Here is a 17,047-nt window from a genome sequence, read left to right as displayed (position 1 = left end):
GGCTCAAAACTTACTGACATCCCCTCGTACCTTAAAGCATGACCCATAATCACAATCACTCAAAACTCTGAACACTGTGACCCAATAATAATTATCACTTAACCAATAATACAATTTACAGAAAATACACTCTCGTAACAACATTTTTCTAGTGATTCGCCCTGCTGACCAAGGGGGCAGAGCCATGTCACAACGTAGGTGTGAACCAAGTCAAACAAGAAGTCATCATCAGATTTGGGATCTTCACAAGCTAAGAAGCTGAAGTCATCTGCATCGTCCAGGACGAAGTCTTTAGCCTCTGTATCTTACTTGAAGGCATGGTCCAGCTACATTGAGGTCCTTAAATGAGGAGATTGTCCTCTCAGAGATCGTCAACTCAGAGAGTGCACTCATGCACGTTCAGCAGGAAAGATTCACTGCATACTTGCAGGGACACTCTGTAATGAGGAAAGTGGCATGTGCAAACACTTTTGGAATCTGCGACCATCAATGCAGCAAGTGCATTCTGTGAAGGATCATTCACACTCTTACATCACTTCAGCAGGACGGGTCTCACCGCACACTACGGATCACTAAGGACACTACGGATCAAAATACAAGTCATTATTGCCATTGGATCATGGATCTACATCCTTGTCAGGAGCATTCGCGGAAGGCAAATTGTTCCACTAGAGATCCATGCATGCAGTAGGAGCACATAGATGTTCGCAAGGGACGACACTTAGAGACGCTTGCCCGGAGGATTCATGGAATCTCCACCAATGGCCTTTAATAAAGCAGCCATTTCATGCCAGAAGATTCACTCTTCACTATATGACTCAGTTATAAGCTGGAGGAACCCACTTTTGAAAAGGATAAGATGATCCTATCTGCTCCAGAAACAGCAGTTCATCTCTGAGCATCTGGCGCCTACATAAGCCAAACTTACTTCTTTACTTCTGAGCAAGAAATTCAGTCATTCCAGACAACCAGTACATAAAATAACAAATAATAATTTGTCCTATTTACCATATCAAAATTCTTACAAAAATCTATAAAAACAACATATACCTTACCACCTTTACGAAATATATATTCCTCAACAATAGCCTGTAGAACAAAAATACTGTTTTCACAAGACACCAAAACCAGAATTTGCTGTATCTTTTAAAGCTTCAGTTATTGAATGTTTATAGCATTCTTAGTTGGTTCTACAGGTAGATTTTAAGCTATTTCTGCTGCATTTATAGCAGTTATAATTCTCTGTAGTGGACTGTATTTTTCTCGAGAGTATGACATTGTTCATCAAACCAATCAGGCTGTTGTTTAACAGGGATACATTTCTATTGTATACATTTCATTTCACTAATGCAAGTTTGAGATATGCACTGAAGAATTTCCAATGCTTTCTCTATATCAACAAGTAACAGCTGAACTTTGACTTTTCATGTTTCCACAATAATGTTTTGACTTATCATGGCTCCATTTGAACGTACATCGATCACTGTTATTAACATTATCCTCCGGGACTGGCACATCCATGCTAAACAACGGCGAAAGTAATACTGTGAGGGGAAGAGGATCTGAATCTGTATGAGAGACAACTTTAAAGCCCTCCACACAGTGGTACAAAGATGAAGATTCTAAAACATAATGTGTACCCATTAGGCCTATGTAGGTAAAGTTGCCTTCATCAGAAAACCTGCAAAATTGTAAAAGTTCTCTTCCATAACTAGTCACAACTTGGTCTTTGTTTCTACGGTTAGGAAAGAATGGTGGAGCATGAAACTATTTACAATCATGTAGCAGTGGGAAATCAATGATGTCAAAACATTTAGTCCAACTCTGCACCAGTACAGCTGTTGAAATCGCCACAGATGATAAGGTCACAGTCGGGAAGTTCTTCTTTAGTAGAACGATATAATTTTCGACAAGTTCCTTGTTATCTTTACATGAGGATGTTTCATGTCTAATGTAAACACATCCTTTGAAAAGATTTTTATTTGAGTTTATAGTATTTTTCGTAAGAAGGAAAACAGAGTTTTTCCACTCATCATGAATTCAGGTGAAGAGAAATGATACAATATTATTTTCATATATGACAACACCATCACTATGTCGTCCTAGAGCTTTGCATTTTCATTAGCAGTACTAAGGTCAAGACCGCATTGCTACAACACACTATCACTCTGGTCGCCATTCCCTGTCATTGGCATAACAGAGGAAAGGAAAAGAGTTCCAACACTATCCACAGGAAATTTTATATCATCAATAAAGAGAAAGTGACCTTTAATAAATGTGGACTTCCCCTCTTCGAGTAGGGACTCATGTGTTGACTTGTCTACATCCTTGTGGCATTCTAAAACATCCAATTCTACTACGTCAAATGTTCAAATCGACTCGCATGTTTCTCTTGAGACCATGGTTCTGAAATTGGTGTATTACTGGGCATTAGATAGGGAAGATTACAATTTCTTTTCCCATGATGATGCACTCCTGACTACCCCAATCAAGGGTGGGTAACTCTCCTTTTTTCTATTTCATTTGTTATTATGATAATGAATGTGGGTAAAAGACTACATTTTCCAATTAATCCAGAGACAAAACAGCAATTAATCTTTGTTGATCAATGAAAGGATATGCCCTTATTCTAACGATTTTGTTTGTGGGTGGTGTAGATTGCCACTCATTCAAGAATCCTGGGATATCATAGGGGTAGTCACTGGGCAAATGCAATAACAAAAGCATCAACAATCCTGGGGATTGGCTTAAGATCAGCATCCCTTTAATTTAGGTTTTGATGTGTGCAGGACATGTTTAAAATCTTGTACATGTGGCAAGTCATCTGGTCATGTTACTGAAGCAGCATGTTTTGTTTATTAAGCAAATTTTGATAACTAATTTTCGTTAGATTGAATCAATATTTCCTTGATTAATGTCTCAATTGAATTTGATCTAATATGTAAACAATATGTTTACTCTTGGTCGCAGAAGCAGGTTTTGGCGAGGAATTCAAAGTTCTAAGGTATTCTTGCTGTGTGTGGCCTTGCATTATCATGCTGAAAAGTGATTCCACGAGGCTGTTTCTGAAGAATTGGCACCACAACTGGCTGTAAAATGTCATCATGATAACGTTGTGCATTCAAGTTTCCTCGAATTACAGCATGCCTCGTTTTGACGTCTCCACATATCCCACCCCAAACTATTAGCCCTCTGCCTACAAACAGATGGACTTGGAGGGCACAACTGGAAGCCAAACATTCACCAACTCTTCGACACACAAGCGCCGACTGTCATTCCTGAAGATGCAGAATCCGCTCTCGTCAGAGAAAAGAATGTGTGCCCAGTCCTGCTGTTGCCAACATTGAACTTGCCTGGCCCATATCAATCTGTTGGTTCTGTATCAAAGTGTCAGGAGTGGTCTGCGGTAGGGATGACGTGGCTGGATACCATGTTGTCGGGGTCTTCTGTACACGTTCTGTTGACTAATCATGTGACCCAGTGCTGTAGCTGCAATGGACGTCGCTAAGATGGAGGTGTAATAAGTGGATGTAACAATCTTCATGGGGCGTGGTCACTTACAGTCTTCCACTTCTGGACCTGTCTGAAGTCTGACCTATCTGACGTAACCACTGCATTAACCTGGTGACAGTGATGCGCACACAACCCAACCCTCTGGTGACTTCAGCGTGTGAGACTCCTTGTTGCACCATTCCAAAGGTCTTCTCTCTCAATGACTGTCAAATGTGGCATTCCTTTGTGTTCGTTTTGTTGCTGTGTTCTCAATGTGTATGCTCAGCCGTTTTATCCAGTTCATAGGCACGTGCTAGAGAAAGTGACTTCACTTTCACAAAATTTGCAGGTTTTTTTCGGATGAGAGGAAGTGTTCCCGGCATTCCCGATGGAATATGTTGTATTTGGGATGATAAAAAAATATTTTGAAAAATGGTTGGTATCGTTTCTTTTGGACACTACTTTACTTCATACTGCACACCATTGAGAGCAACATACAAATGAGTTCATGACATTTTCAACTGATTGCAACAGGATTTTCGAGACCTTTGTTAGATGATGAAAGTTGCCAACAAAGATCATGAACACAGAACTTTGTCTGAGGCTGTTTACGTGAGTGAGGCTGAGCATAGTTGATCAGTGTCTTAAGCCTGACGATCTATGATGTGATGGCCATTCTTCTACCTGACACAATGTTGATATAGGTAGCCTGTTATTACATGCATCTGAACAGACTGAGAGGAGGTTTGTCAGTCATGGCCTCTTCTTGGTGTGGGGCATCAGTCTGGAACACTGGATGTCAGTGAAGATATGGCTGTTGATATATTGCAGAAGAACAGGTCAATGTTACTTTGATGCTTGCCAAAGTTGACCATACTCACACATAAAACTTTCAGTTAGATCACTCAGCTCAAGGATCTCCACATACTGAAGAAGTACATGGAGTACCCCTACATAACACTTATTTAGATGTTCAGGGTAAGTTTTCTGAAATACAACAGTGAAGCAATATCAGAACAATGAATTGGTGATATCTGTGCCAAATTCAAGACACATGTCAAAATGGATCATGCTTATAGGTGAATTCACCACAATAAAGATGTTCACATCCATAAAATCCTTGCCTTTTTTGTGTATCACTTCTAAATGGCATTCAAAGACTCCACAAGTATCTGATATAGTAAATTAAGACATCTTTGATCATCACTCTCTATTACTTTGTTTCAGCTCTTTGTTTTCATTGCTATATGTAACAATATACTGGTAATACCATGCAGTCTAATCCGAGCACTAAAACGTCCAGTCAAGTAACTGATTAACCACAGCCTTATGAATTTGGAGCACTGGTGACACAGTTCACTGTTATGACATGCCACACTCAGACAACCAAGGGTTTGCCTTTATTACAATAAGCTTCATGGTTTGTCATGTTGGTATCTTGTTCCACACACATCAAGCTGATGGCACTAATGTAATTAATACACAGTGAAGCTTTAATGCCATCTCAGTCTCTGATGCTGAATTCATGACCACAGTATTTCTAGTTGGCAGTTTGTTTCATTTTTTCAAGAACATAAGTGATTGTCTTTAATGTTTTCTACATTTATGGTGTATTAAAGGACAACACCAGGGTTTGGCTCAGTAAGGTTGCACTGACAATTCAGCAAAGGTCAACCTCCACCAACTACATGGTCATCCAGTCACAAACTGTCAACTGACTTGCAGAAATATTACTTCATGTTTTTCCTGTCACAGCATCTGATTCAAGACAGCCATTGTCCATATATGACCTCACTGCAATTATTTGTGTGACATTTACCTTAATTCTTCATTATTCTCATTACCACTACTTTGTACATTGCCACTTTGTAACATTTATTAATTAAGATATATGACTTTGATAATCTTACCTGGCCATGTTTGACTCTGGCCATTGTTGTCACTTTACTTTGCCATTGATGTTTTTAACTGGATTTAGGTGATGCTAATACCACCTGTAATACCATAAATGTGTTAATGATTTTTCTTTTATTGGTAGGTAGGTAGGTAGGTAGGCAGGTAGGTAGGTAGGTAGGTAGGTAGGTAGGTAGGTAGGTAGGTAGGTAGGTAGGTAGGTAGGTAGGTAGGTAGGTAGGTAGGTAGGTAGGTAGGTAGGTAGGTAGGTAGGTTTACTTGGAAAATCCATTCATTGCTGTCTTTTAGTATCTGTTTTTGATGCTTTTGTATAATGAACTAAAGACTCTTTGTTTCCCCATCTTAATTCTGAACTATTTCTGTTGTCAGTACACACATCTACATGTTGACAAACCAGTCAAATTCTGTGTCAGTTTGCCCTCCGTATTCATTTCATGATTTCTTTTATTTTAATGAAGTAATGCATCATTGGACCACTCTGAAAACAACCCATTGTTGGATGTGCTACAATAACATGGATTCTGAATGAATTTTGTAGCTTGTTAATTGATGTTTATGGTGTTTTTATATGTGAGACAATGAACAGCTGATTCTATTGCATTACTGAATGATTTATGGAATGTGTAAATTGCAGACATCCTGGCTATGGAAGGGATAGAGTTATGGTGGAACGGCGCTTTCATCTCCTACAGAGATACGAGACAATTAACTCCGACCTTTTCTCAGAGCCAAGCAGTGTATCAGTGGACGGAATTCCTCTCAGCCCAAGAAGACCATTTGATTGCAGGTACGTTGACAAATGTGTATGTGATGATGTGTGTGGATCAACACTATCCATATACAAAGAGAGATCATACAATAACTTACTAAATGTTTCATTCTGGCATAATAAATATATTTACAAACGGTACGGTGAGAAAAAGCAGGCATCAGTGAAATGGTTAAAAAGACTCACTTCTTGTTAAAATGATCTTCCTTGTCCCAACAAGATCAACTAAATATTAAACAAATAAATCCAACCAATCACATGAAATGTAAAGCACAAAGCGTTTTGTTCACAGAATGCTGTTATAGCATATTCAACACACTTGAGATCTGGGAACTGAACACCTTGTGTTTTCTTTCTTTCTTCCTTTCTCTTAAAAAGAGACAAAAAGTTGTGTCTATGTTAATCATTCACAGTCTCAATACATGTAACTTTATGTATGTTCTTAACAGTGTTCCCAAGTGACCAAAGAAGGGTTTGACCTAATGGCAAAAAAATGAATATTTGACAGTCAAAAGTGGAAAATATTGGCACTTCAGAACTTATCTCTCTCTCTCTCTCTTTCTCTCTCTCTCTCTCTCTCTCTCTCTCTATGAATACAAATCTCAGCTTTAATATGATTGGCTGAACTTTAAGTTGTTTTTGAAGCATACAATCTCAAATCTTTACTTTTATATGTGTGGTGTATTGCTTATGCTGTCATGGAGGGTCTAGGGGAGGTAACTCTGGTTAGATTCCTTTGCCTCGCTTGCAAAGAACTCCATGTGCTTGGTGGCAGTCAGTTTTCTTGTAGCCTTTTCTGACTGAATACATTACAATGCAATATCTCTTTGGATGAACTTCTGAGAGACAAACCATTTGGTTTTAAAGGGGCACTGATGTGGAGCAATTTCCTTGGACTGATGGTTTCTTTTGTTATTGTTTTTCTCCCGTGAGTACCCGGATGATATCCCAGAAATCGTGACTGGTTCATGATATCTGTTGCGTCTCCCATATGTGCAATTGATAGTTTATGTGTAGACTGATCAACAAAGATGAAGTCATTATACTTTGTTATTATGAAAACAAATCAAACACCTTGATGTTTACTCATCTGCCAGGCAACAAAGTCAGTGTACGTCTTTATATTTAGTTCCTTGTCACATTTGTGTGCATTTTGAAAGTTAACAAAAAAACCCACACGGTATGCTTATACTTACAGTGAATTTCTAACATGATTTTATCATCTAACCATTGTATAGATTGCCAACATGAATCATATTTCACACACACCCTATTCGCGACCTAGTAATACAGATTCTGCTGAATGCTACAAGAAATAAATTAAAACAAAATGCCAATTTAAGACAGATGAAAGCAACAATGTCAGGCTATTACCTCGTGCATGAATGTATCCATCAATATCCACGTAAAAGAACGATATTCTATTCATCTGCAGCTGGTAAATAATCCTGCTCTATGTCTTGTGACTTTCTACAGTCTAATATGCGAAAAAGTGACACATCGTTTGTGAAATTTTCACACTGGTGTATACAAATCTCACTGGTCACCCAGGACAGCACACCTGCCAACTAACTGTATGATGTCTGCTATTAGTTAGCCAATAATGAGCAACAATCAATCAATCAAGGCAGTGGCGGTTAATTCTGTGTAGGAAGGATGTTGTTTTTATACTTGTACTTTACGACAGGATGTATTCAGTATAGATTACGTAAATCTACACTTATAAACACTGCCCTTTTGTCAAATCCACTTTGGAAGTAATCAATGTATTATCGGTTAATCCTTTGATCGATGTTTGTTTTTGCAACTCAGCTGATAAACCCTCTTGCATCACTTACATGCACATATTACATAACATGCAATACATTTGCAACTACAGACACTACACACTACAGTTGAGCATTTACTTCAGACGTAAGATGGAGATGTAGGCAGTTCTGAAAATGCCTTGATAGCAATTCTAACAGTAACATTCCAAGAAAAAAACCTTCACAACCAGCTGTTTACACAGTGGAAGTTTTCACAGAATGAAGGGAGGGTAAATAGACGATATCTCCTTATGTCTGCATTTTGGTGATGTGAAAGTGAGGTTAAGGTTAATTCATGTTACAGTGGAAGCCTCTGGCATCACTCCAATCCTGCATGGATCAATATCGACACGAGAGTTTAGTCCCAGCAGAAGCTAGTTAATTTATGATCATTTATATACTCTCTTATTTGATGTCAGTCTATTCTGTATTGTAACATGAAACCAGGGAAGGTATGCTATTTCATGATATATGTCACTAAGTATGGCCTACAGCACGTGATCTCATGCGTGTAATATGTAATAGTCTAAAAGATAACTTGGTAGCATGAGTTTGTTTACAATTGTATCTAAATTCTGCCCCTAATTTGCATTACTACCAAGTTCGCTTGTTAAACCAAGAAATAAATATACATTACTAAGAAGGGATAGATGTAGGGAATGCTTGTCAAGGTAATTAATTAATTAAAGCATTGTAAACTAATGTATTACTTTAAATTCTAATTCTCTATTCTAAAATTGCCTCCGCGCCTAAGTCGTAGGAAATGTCAGCCAAGGTTACTAAAAATATACACGTTTCTGATAGGTCAGTTTTTGAGAAGACCTCCCTTTAACTTCTGCTTCTGCATTTCTTGCATTTATAACAAGTTAGCTGATGTTTCCTAACCCAAGACTTGGCAACTCATAAAAAATCTTACATCTTATTACCTTTATGACAACAATATCAAACTACATATATATAAAATGTACCAGATAAAATTTAACAACAATAACAATTTATTAAAGCAGTAACATGTTTACACTTATATATTTACAATTTTATCAGTACTTAATAAATTATCCAATCTCTGCTAGTGCATCTCATTAATTGAATGAATATCTATAAGCTACCCTATATCTGCCAGCGCATCTAGATCTCACTAATTTACGGAATTACCATCGCCAAAATTACTTTTAAAAGATCCCTAGAAGTCCAAGCTTCGTTTACATGTTACTGATATATAGAAAAATAACTAAACCCTGGTGAATGTTCCGCCATCCTCACCTTAAATATCCCTTACTGCTTATTAGGCTTTTACCGAAAAAGTGCAGGAAGATGCACTGCAGCGTCTCCCTTTTATCCTTAGTTACAATGAAGTTACAATCGAGATGCACCCGCTGCAGTGACCATGTGACTATGCTACAGATTCGTAAATAAAGATGGCGGCGCCCAAAAAACAACTTGTCATCCCTATGATGTTTGGCTTTTCTAACAAGTATAGGGTATTTTAATATAGGTATTTCATTTTGATGGTAAGGTAATAAACATAATCTCTGTATATCTGGAAACTAGTTGAAAGATGTATAAACACTTCCTATCATCCTGACATAACTGACTACTCTACCGGAAATATGATGGACATTCGATTCAGTAGTTATGTGCAAAATGACATAATGACTAGCACGTTTTAGAATAAGTAAACGATACCCTATTGTGCTTCAGTATTTTGGAACAACAAATTTGACTGTTTGTACAGTAATTAACACTATCTAAACTGTTATTTTGACTCCCCTGTTGACTGGCTGATAAATTGAACGTGTATTAACAACACAGTTGATTATCAGTAGTTAGCTCCACATGAGTCACACGTGTCATTGGCATTATGATTTTTTGTCACAATTTCTCAGCAGCTCACTGTGTTTGGCAACACACAGATGATCATTCTCATGTTGAAAAGGGAAAAGTTCTGTATACCCGAATTTTTCACTGGTCCCAATGAATGCTGGTTTAGAGGGCTTACTCTGTAAATTCAGTGTTGTATTATTTATGATTGAGGCAAGTTTCTGATGTGTATGCTCATATCTATAGCTTCAGAAATGTTAATTAAAATAAATGAATAAACAATGAAGGAACACATATTACTCAAGCAGCCTCAAAGTCCTCGTCTGTCACCAAGGAACATACACTACTCCAGCAGCCAGGAAGTCCTCATCTGTCAGCAAGAACCACACATGAATCCAGCAGCCATGATGTCCTCGTCTGTCACCAAGGAACATACACTACTCCAGCAGCCAGGAAGTACTTGTCTATCACCAAGAACCGTACACTACTCTAGCAGCCACGAAGTCCTCATCTGTCACCAAGAACCACACACTACTCTAGCAGCCATAAAGTCCTCTCTATCACCAAGAACCACACACTACTCTAGCAGCCATGAAGTCCTCTTCTGTCACCAAGAACCACACATGACTTCAGCAGCCACGAAGTCCTCGTCTGTCACCAAAAACCACACATGACTCTAGCAGCCATGAAGTCTTCGTCTGTCACCAAGGAACATACTTTACTCCAGCAGCCTCGAAGTCCTCATCTGTCACCATGGAACATACACTGCTCCAGCAGCCACAAAGTCTTCGTCTGTCACCAAGAACCACACACTACTCCAACAGCCACAAAGTCTTCGTCTGTCACCAAGAACCACACACTACTCCAACAGCCACAAAGTCTTCGTCTGTCACCAAGAACCACACACTACTCCAACAGCCACAAAGTCCTCATCTATCACCAAGAACCATACACTACTCTAGCAGCCACGAAGTCCTCATCTGTCACCAAGAACCACACACTACTCTAGCAGCCACGAAGTCTTCATCTGTCACCAAGGAACAAACACTTGTCCAGCAGCCATGAAGTCCTCATCTATCACCATGGAACATACACTGCTCCAGCAGCCACGAAGTCTTCGTCTGTCACCAAGAACCACACACTACTCCAGCAGCCACAATGTCCTCATCTGTCACCAACAACCACACATGACTCCATCAGCCATGAAGTCCTCATCTGTCACCAAGGTGCATACACTACTCCAGCGACCAGGAAGTACTCATCTATCACCAAGAACCACACACTACTCTAGCAGCCACGAAGTCCTCATCTGCCACCGAGAACCACACATGACTCCAGCAGCCATGAAGCCTTCATCTGTCACCAAGGAACATACACTTCTCCAGCAGCCACAAAGTCCTCATCTGTCACCAAGAACCACACATTACTCCATCAGCCACCAAGTCCTCATCTGTTACCAAGAACCACACATGATTTCAGCAGCCATGAAGTCCTCATCTGTCACCAAGGAACATACACTTGTCCAGCAGCCATGAAGTCTTCGTCTGTCACCAAGGAATGTACACTACCACAACAGCCATAAAGTCATTTATGCCAAGGTTTGTACACTGCTGCAGCAGCCACTTAGAGGCCTAGAGGAATTAGTTAGGGAGTTTGGTTTAGTGATGAATCAAGGTTTCTTCTCCAATACTATTATGGAAGAATATAAAAATGAATGTTTTGCACTGAACTGCATTTTGAAAAATGACAGTTTCAGTGGCAAAAATGTGATGGTGTGCAGAGCCATATCGTACTGTACTTATAAAACTGACTCAGTTGATGGTTGAAGGGAATCTGACAGTAAGTTTCTTCCTTAGGTTAGTCAAGTTAAATATTCTGTTATTGTAAGTGGATGTGATGTTACAAGATCCGGAGATGACATCATAATCATAAAACAGGAAGTGACTTCACGAAGATGCAAAACTTCATGATATTTATTGTTACTACACACTAGGTCTAACCAGTCTGGTTACCAACTGTTACAGGTAATGTATTCAGAGGAGCTATGGAACATGGTGGTATCATGGTGTATAACTCTAAGAATGATACTTCTTTTACTTCAATAATTAGTCCTTACCGCCTCTTCAAACTATCTTCAAACTATCTACATGTACTTGGTTTTAGTGATGGAAAGAAGTGACAATTCCCACCATGTGCAAAGACTTGTGTACCACCATGGTTTGCCACACCTCACTTACCTGAAGCAGGAGCAGGAGTGACAACCCATAACAGGTGAACAAACAGGAAGTGACATATATGAGTGACAAAATAACATGAGGTAGTTGCCAAGCAGTAAATAGCCAGTTTTGGTCATACCAGTATCAAAGCCAAATAAAATACCTGACTCATGAAGCTCCTACCCATTTCCTCACCTCTGATCTGTAGAGGACATGGTAAATAAATGGCTGTAACTCTACCCGGATAAAAATATCTCAATAACCCAAAAATAGAGGATCTGCCCTCCAGGTTCCTTAGTCTTAGAAAACCTTGCCTGTCTTCAACAGGATATTAAACTGGGTCATCTTGACCACAAATATTCAGTAGGCGTATTCATTGACTTTTCAGAAGCTTTTGATCTGGTGTTGTATAACAGGGTAATTAAAGAAAAAACAAAGAGCTACTCACTTATCAGCCATAGTAAGCTTAATGAATACTCCTGGACTCATGTGTGTTAGACAAAATGACATTGGAGATGGTTACAGATATCAAACAGTGAATATGGTTTAATCTTCCTGAGAACTTTGACTTCAGGAAGCCAAACGAGTGGTCTGGGATTGTGGAATCTGATCTTGTCCAGCTGAATCCCCTGATTTATATCATGGGTAAAGAGACAGTGCATGTCTTCAGTTCTTTTGTGTTTGCAGATGACGATGAAAGCATGCATGTCATGCCAAAGCAAAAATAATTCATGGGCTATTTCCAACTTGGGAAAATTGAGGACAGTGATTTTGATGTGTTAAAAGAAGAGGCAGTTAGGGACAGAATTGTAATTGGAATATCAGACAATAACGTTTCACAGAAGATGCAGCTTCGATCACAGCTCACATAGGATGAGGCAGTACAAATGGCTAGAGAAAAGAACTGATTAAATCACAAGTTCAAATCAAGACTTCAAGGATGTTGAGGAAGTTAGATACACATAAAGGCACTCAAGACCCTCAAAGGGAAAAAGACTTAAAATCACAGTGGTTACCACAGAAACCAATGAAGGATCAGTGTAGTCAAGTTACTAGATGTCAGTTCAAACACAGAAGAGCCAACACATTTCCAGGTGTTCATGCTGTGCTCAGACACAGACATTCAGGTGCCCACTTTGCAACAAAGGGCCAAACTAATCATTATGGTACTAGACAGAATGAGGTTCATGGTGATGGCTCCTCTGAGAATGAACCACCAAAAGTTTGTATTGGACTGTGACCTGTGATCATGATAGTCAAGCTGGGATGATAACCTAGTGTCTAGAGGTACCCCACTTGCAGTGAAGCTTTCATCACTAAAAATTACAGAGGGTGGCGAATGTGTTGGCGACACCACAACAGTCGAGCAGCATGGTGAGAGAGAATTGGTCGGATCGCTGGACGTCGTGTGCGTGTCCCATGTTCTCGAAGATGGTTTCTTATGGTCTGGTCACTGATGCGACGGTGGTTAAACAATGTCTGTGCAGTTTCTGTTGCTGTTTGATGTCTGTTCTGGAGATGAAGAAGGCGGATATGTCGGTCGTCAGCAGGCATCGTAACATGTGGATGTCCAGATTGAGGGCGGTCTCTGACGTCGTTATGCTGTCTTTGATGTTGGACTAATGCAACGATGGTGTTCCTATGGCATTGAAAACGTCTGGCTACTTCGTGCTGACTTCAGCCGGCAGCAAGCATCCCTAACGCCTGGTGTCTCTGGTTTAATGTCAATCGCGGCATATCCGTATGAGGTTTTTCCGCAGTTTAAAGTGTTTTTCCGGATGTCCCAGAGTTGGGCAGCAACTTCATAACATCACCTTACATGTAACATTGGTGTGTGATTCATGAGACACACAATGTGCTTAAATACTGACGACCACCATGCTCTGCACGTGTGTTGCATGGTAAACTTGGGTTGATGTCAATTTGTTGGCTGACTCTGAACTTCTTTCAGGTTCTAATCCAAAAAAGTACCCAGCTTTTAATTTTTTTGATATTCAAATTTTCATGCGCACAGGAACTTTGTTTGGCCAGTATAGATTAAGGTTAGTGTGACCAATGGCCACAACAACCTGATAAGTACAGATGTGTTGATGGAGCACCACAAAGAAGAAGTCATGTCTAAGGTGTTTGGATCAGTAGGTATGCTCAAGACTGAACCAGTAACAATCAAGGTGAAAGAGATTGCCTGTTCATGTAGTATATAAACAACACACAGGCTACACTTTCCACTGGTGGAGAATGTTAAATGTTAACTGATTCACATGCTAGATGCAGGGATTTTTCAAGAGGAAGCAGAGCCATCTGAATGGTGCACTCCCATGGTGTCAGTACTGAAGAAGTCTGGCAAGTTTCAAGCAGAGCCATCTGAATGGTGCACTCCCATGGTGTCAGTACTGAAGAAGTCTGGCAAGTTTCAAGCAGAGCCATCTGAATGGTGCACTCCCATGGTGTCAGTACTGAAGAAGTCTGGCAAGTTTCAGGCAGAGCCATCTGAATGGTGCACTCCCATGGTGTCAGTACTGAAGAAGTCTGGCAAGTTTCAGGCAGAGCCATCTGAATGGTGCACTCCCATGGTGTCAGTACTGAAGAAGTCTGGCAAGTTTCAGGCAGAGCCATCTTAATGGTGCACTCCCATGGTGTCAGTACTGAAGAAGTCTGGCAAGTTTCAAGCAGAGCCATCTGAATGGTGCACTCCCATGGTGTCAGTACTGAAGAAGTCTGGCAAGTTTCAAATCTGTGTGCACAGATTGGCTCCTCAATGAGGTGGAGTGTGAGAGCTTTTTTAGGTAATCTGTAAGATGACATATTTAAGATTTTTAACCAATATTTTACTACTCTGATGCATTTAATGGATTTTACCAGCTGCCTCTGAATGAGGACAGTCAGATACTGACAGCATACATAACACCCTATGGACGTTACTGCTTAGGAGAGTTCCTAAATAACTTCAGCTCCAGAAATCATGAAAATGTGTAAGCTATTGTCAGGCGAGTTTGGTTCAGAAGTTATGGATGAGCAAGATGATAGACTAGACAGTGGTTTGAAGCTCAACAAAGACAAATTCAAATTCCACCTATCAGAGACTTTTACTAAAAATCAGCAAAGATGAGATAAGTGCCAGCCCAAACAACGTGAAGGCTAGCATTAACTTCCCAGCTCCTATGAATATGACTGATATGAGACACATCATAGGTCTAATCATTTCCCTTGGTAAATCCTTAACAGATTCATCAACAGTAATAAAGCCCATGACAGATATTTTCAAGAATTATTTAATGTGGTTTGGTGTCAACACAAGATACTGCATTTACTGCAGTCAAGCACATTTTAACAAGTACTCAAGTGCTTGTGGTCAGTGCTGATACCAGTATAATTATACTAAGTAGGATTACCTGGCCTCCTGGGCAATACTGACTTCCCCCCTACACTCTCTGTGGCTACTTGTACAGTTTCTTTGGACACCAGCTGGTGCATCCATTACAGCATTTTTGAGAATTATTTGACATTGATTCAATGCTGCCACAAACAGAAAATTCAGCATTTGTTGTGGTTATAAAGTCAAGAATGATCTGGTCACAGTCAGGCTGGTAAACAAAGAGAGAGATTATATCATGTCATTTCAAGAACATTACTTATTTTGACTGTAGACCTGTGAACAGCAGAGGTATGGCCTGTTAGAGAAGGGACTATTTCCTTGGACATTGAAAAACCAGGAAGTGAGGATTGTTGCTAGATTTTACTAGCGCTTCTTCAGCTATCGACCAAATGTGAAATTCCTATTGACCCTCCCTGTTTGTGTCATAATTGTGGCATAATTATTGACCACACTGTGAAGCAATAATGTTTTCCTTTTAATTATCTTCAGTTTGATACCTTGAAAAATGAAATCCATTGTAATTTTGCAGAGCTATGACATTTGTAAAACCCCTATGAAAATGCATCTGAGAAAAACTGACCAAATTTCAAGGGTGATAAATCCAAAAGTATTCAAAATTTCCAACATGCCTTGTGGGCTTTGAGTCCAGAGTGTGGGCTTTGAAACGACATCAAACATGATTTTACTACTGTAAACTGTCTTATTTCCATGCCTTTAAATTTTCGCGAGTGACGGTCACTAAACCTTTTTGCGCCTACTTATTTTCGCAAGGTGATCTTGTAACAGGGGCGTCTCTGAATGTTTTTACACGACACAGCGGTGCGTGACCATTGAGTTGTTATGAAATAAACAGATTTGCGAAGTGATCTAACAACAAATTCCCGTAAATGATTTCTGAATTAATCCTTTTTAATTGGGTGTTAGAGCAATGAAAATTGTTTTTGTGTTGTTGACTTACCTGAATAGAGTATATGATATATCTAAATTATCGCACGGTTTAATTCTCATGTCATGAAGTCTGAAGCGAAGTTCAGGAAAATGAAACGGTTGTGAAAATTTGCTGTTTACTGTATTTGCAGTTCTGGAGAAGAAGATTTTTAAACACAGACACCATCAAAACATGAAAATCAGCAAAAAATTCATTTTTTTTTAATTGGTACCTCCTGATCTCTTGGTGCAGATCAGGAGAGTGGCCGGGTTGTTCACCAGGAGCACAACCCTTCTGACACACTTGGTAATGCAGAATGCTGCAGTGTTGTGTGGCCTTCATATCATCCGAAGAGAGAGCGACTAGGCAGCGCTTCCTGGGGGAATTTCCATTCTCCGTCTGGGCAGTGTGTAGAGGGGAAAAGGGCCCTGAGCTGATGATGAACCTTGCCAGTCTGACTGCAAGGATCACCTGTACCCTCTCTGCTGCTTTTCTCTTAATCTGTAATAATAATAATAATAAGAAGAAGAAGAATACAGCTCCAGGGCCTGATGGAATTCGAAACCGGTATTGGAAACTGTTTCCCTGTGTCCAAACACCATTACTTCACTGTTTTAATTCTCTTATGGACGCAGGTGATGTTCCTCCATGGTTCTGCAAAGGTCGCACAATACTCCTTCCCAAAAAAGGAGACTTGACTGATCCCCAAAACAATATATAGCA

The 17,047-nt window shown here is 39.7% G+C and overlaps 1 protein-coding gene across 2 annotated transcripts in view; it reads left to right on the top strand.

The window, feature by feature from the left end:
- Positions 1–17,047, top strand: part of LOC137291070 (uncharacterized) — a 67,697-nt gene that overhangs the window by 37,644 nt on the left and 13,006 nt on the right. For both annotated transcript variants that reach the window (XM_067822346.1, XM_067822348.1), the window contains one exon: positions 6,041–6,193. In XM_067822346.1, the coding sequence (XP_067678447.1) occupies positions 6,041–6,193 (153 nt within the window). The remainder of the gene's footprint in view (positions 1–6,040; positions 6,194–17,047) is intronic.

The sequence above is a fragment of the Haliotis asinina genome, chromosome 7 (assembly GCF_037392515.1).
Source record: "Haliotis asinina isolate JCU_RB_2024 chromosome 7, JCU_Hal_asi_v2, whole genome shotgun sequence".
Lineage (NCBI taxonomy): Eukaryota > Metazoa > Mollusca > Gastropoda > Lepetellida > Haliotidae > Haliotis > Haliotis asinina.
The sequence above is the reverse complement of the archived record's forward strand: the minus strand, read 5'-3'. Positions and strand labels throughout refer to the sequence as shown.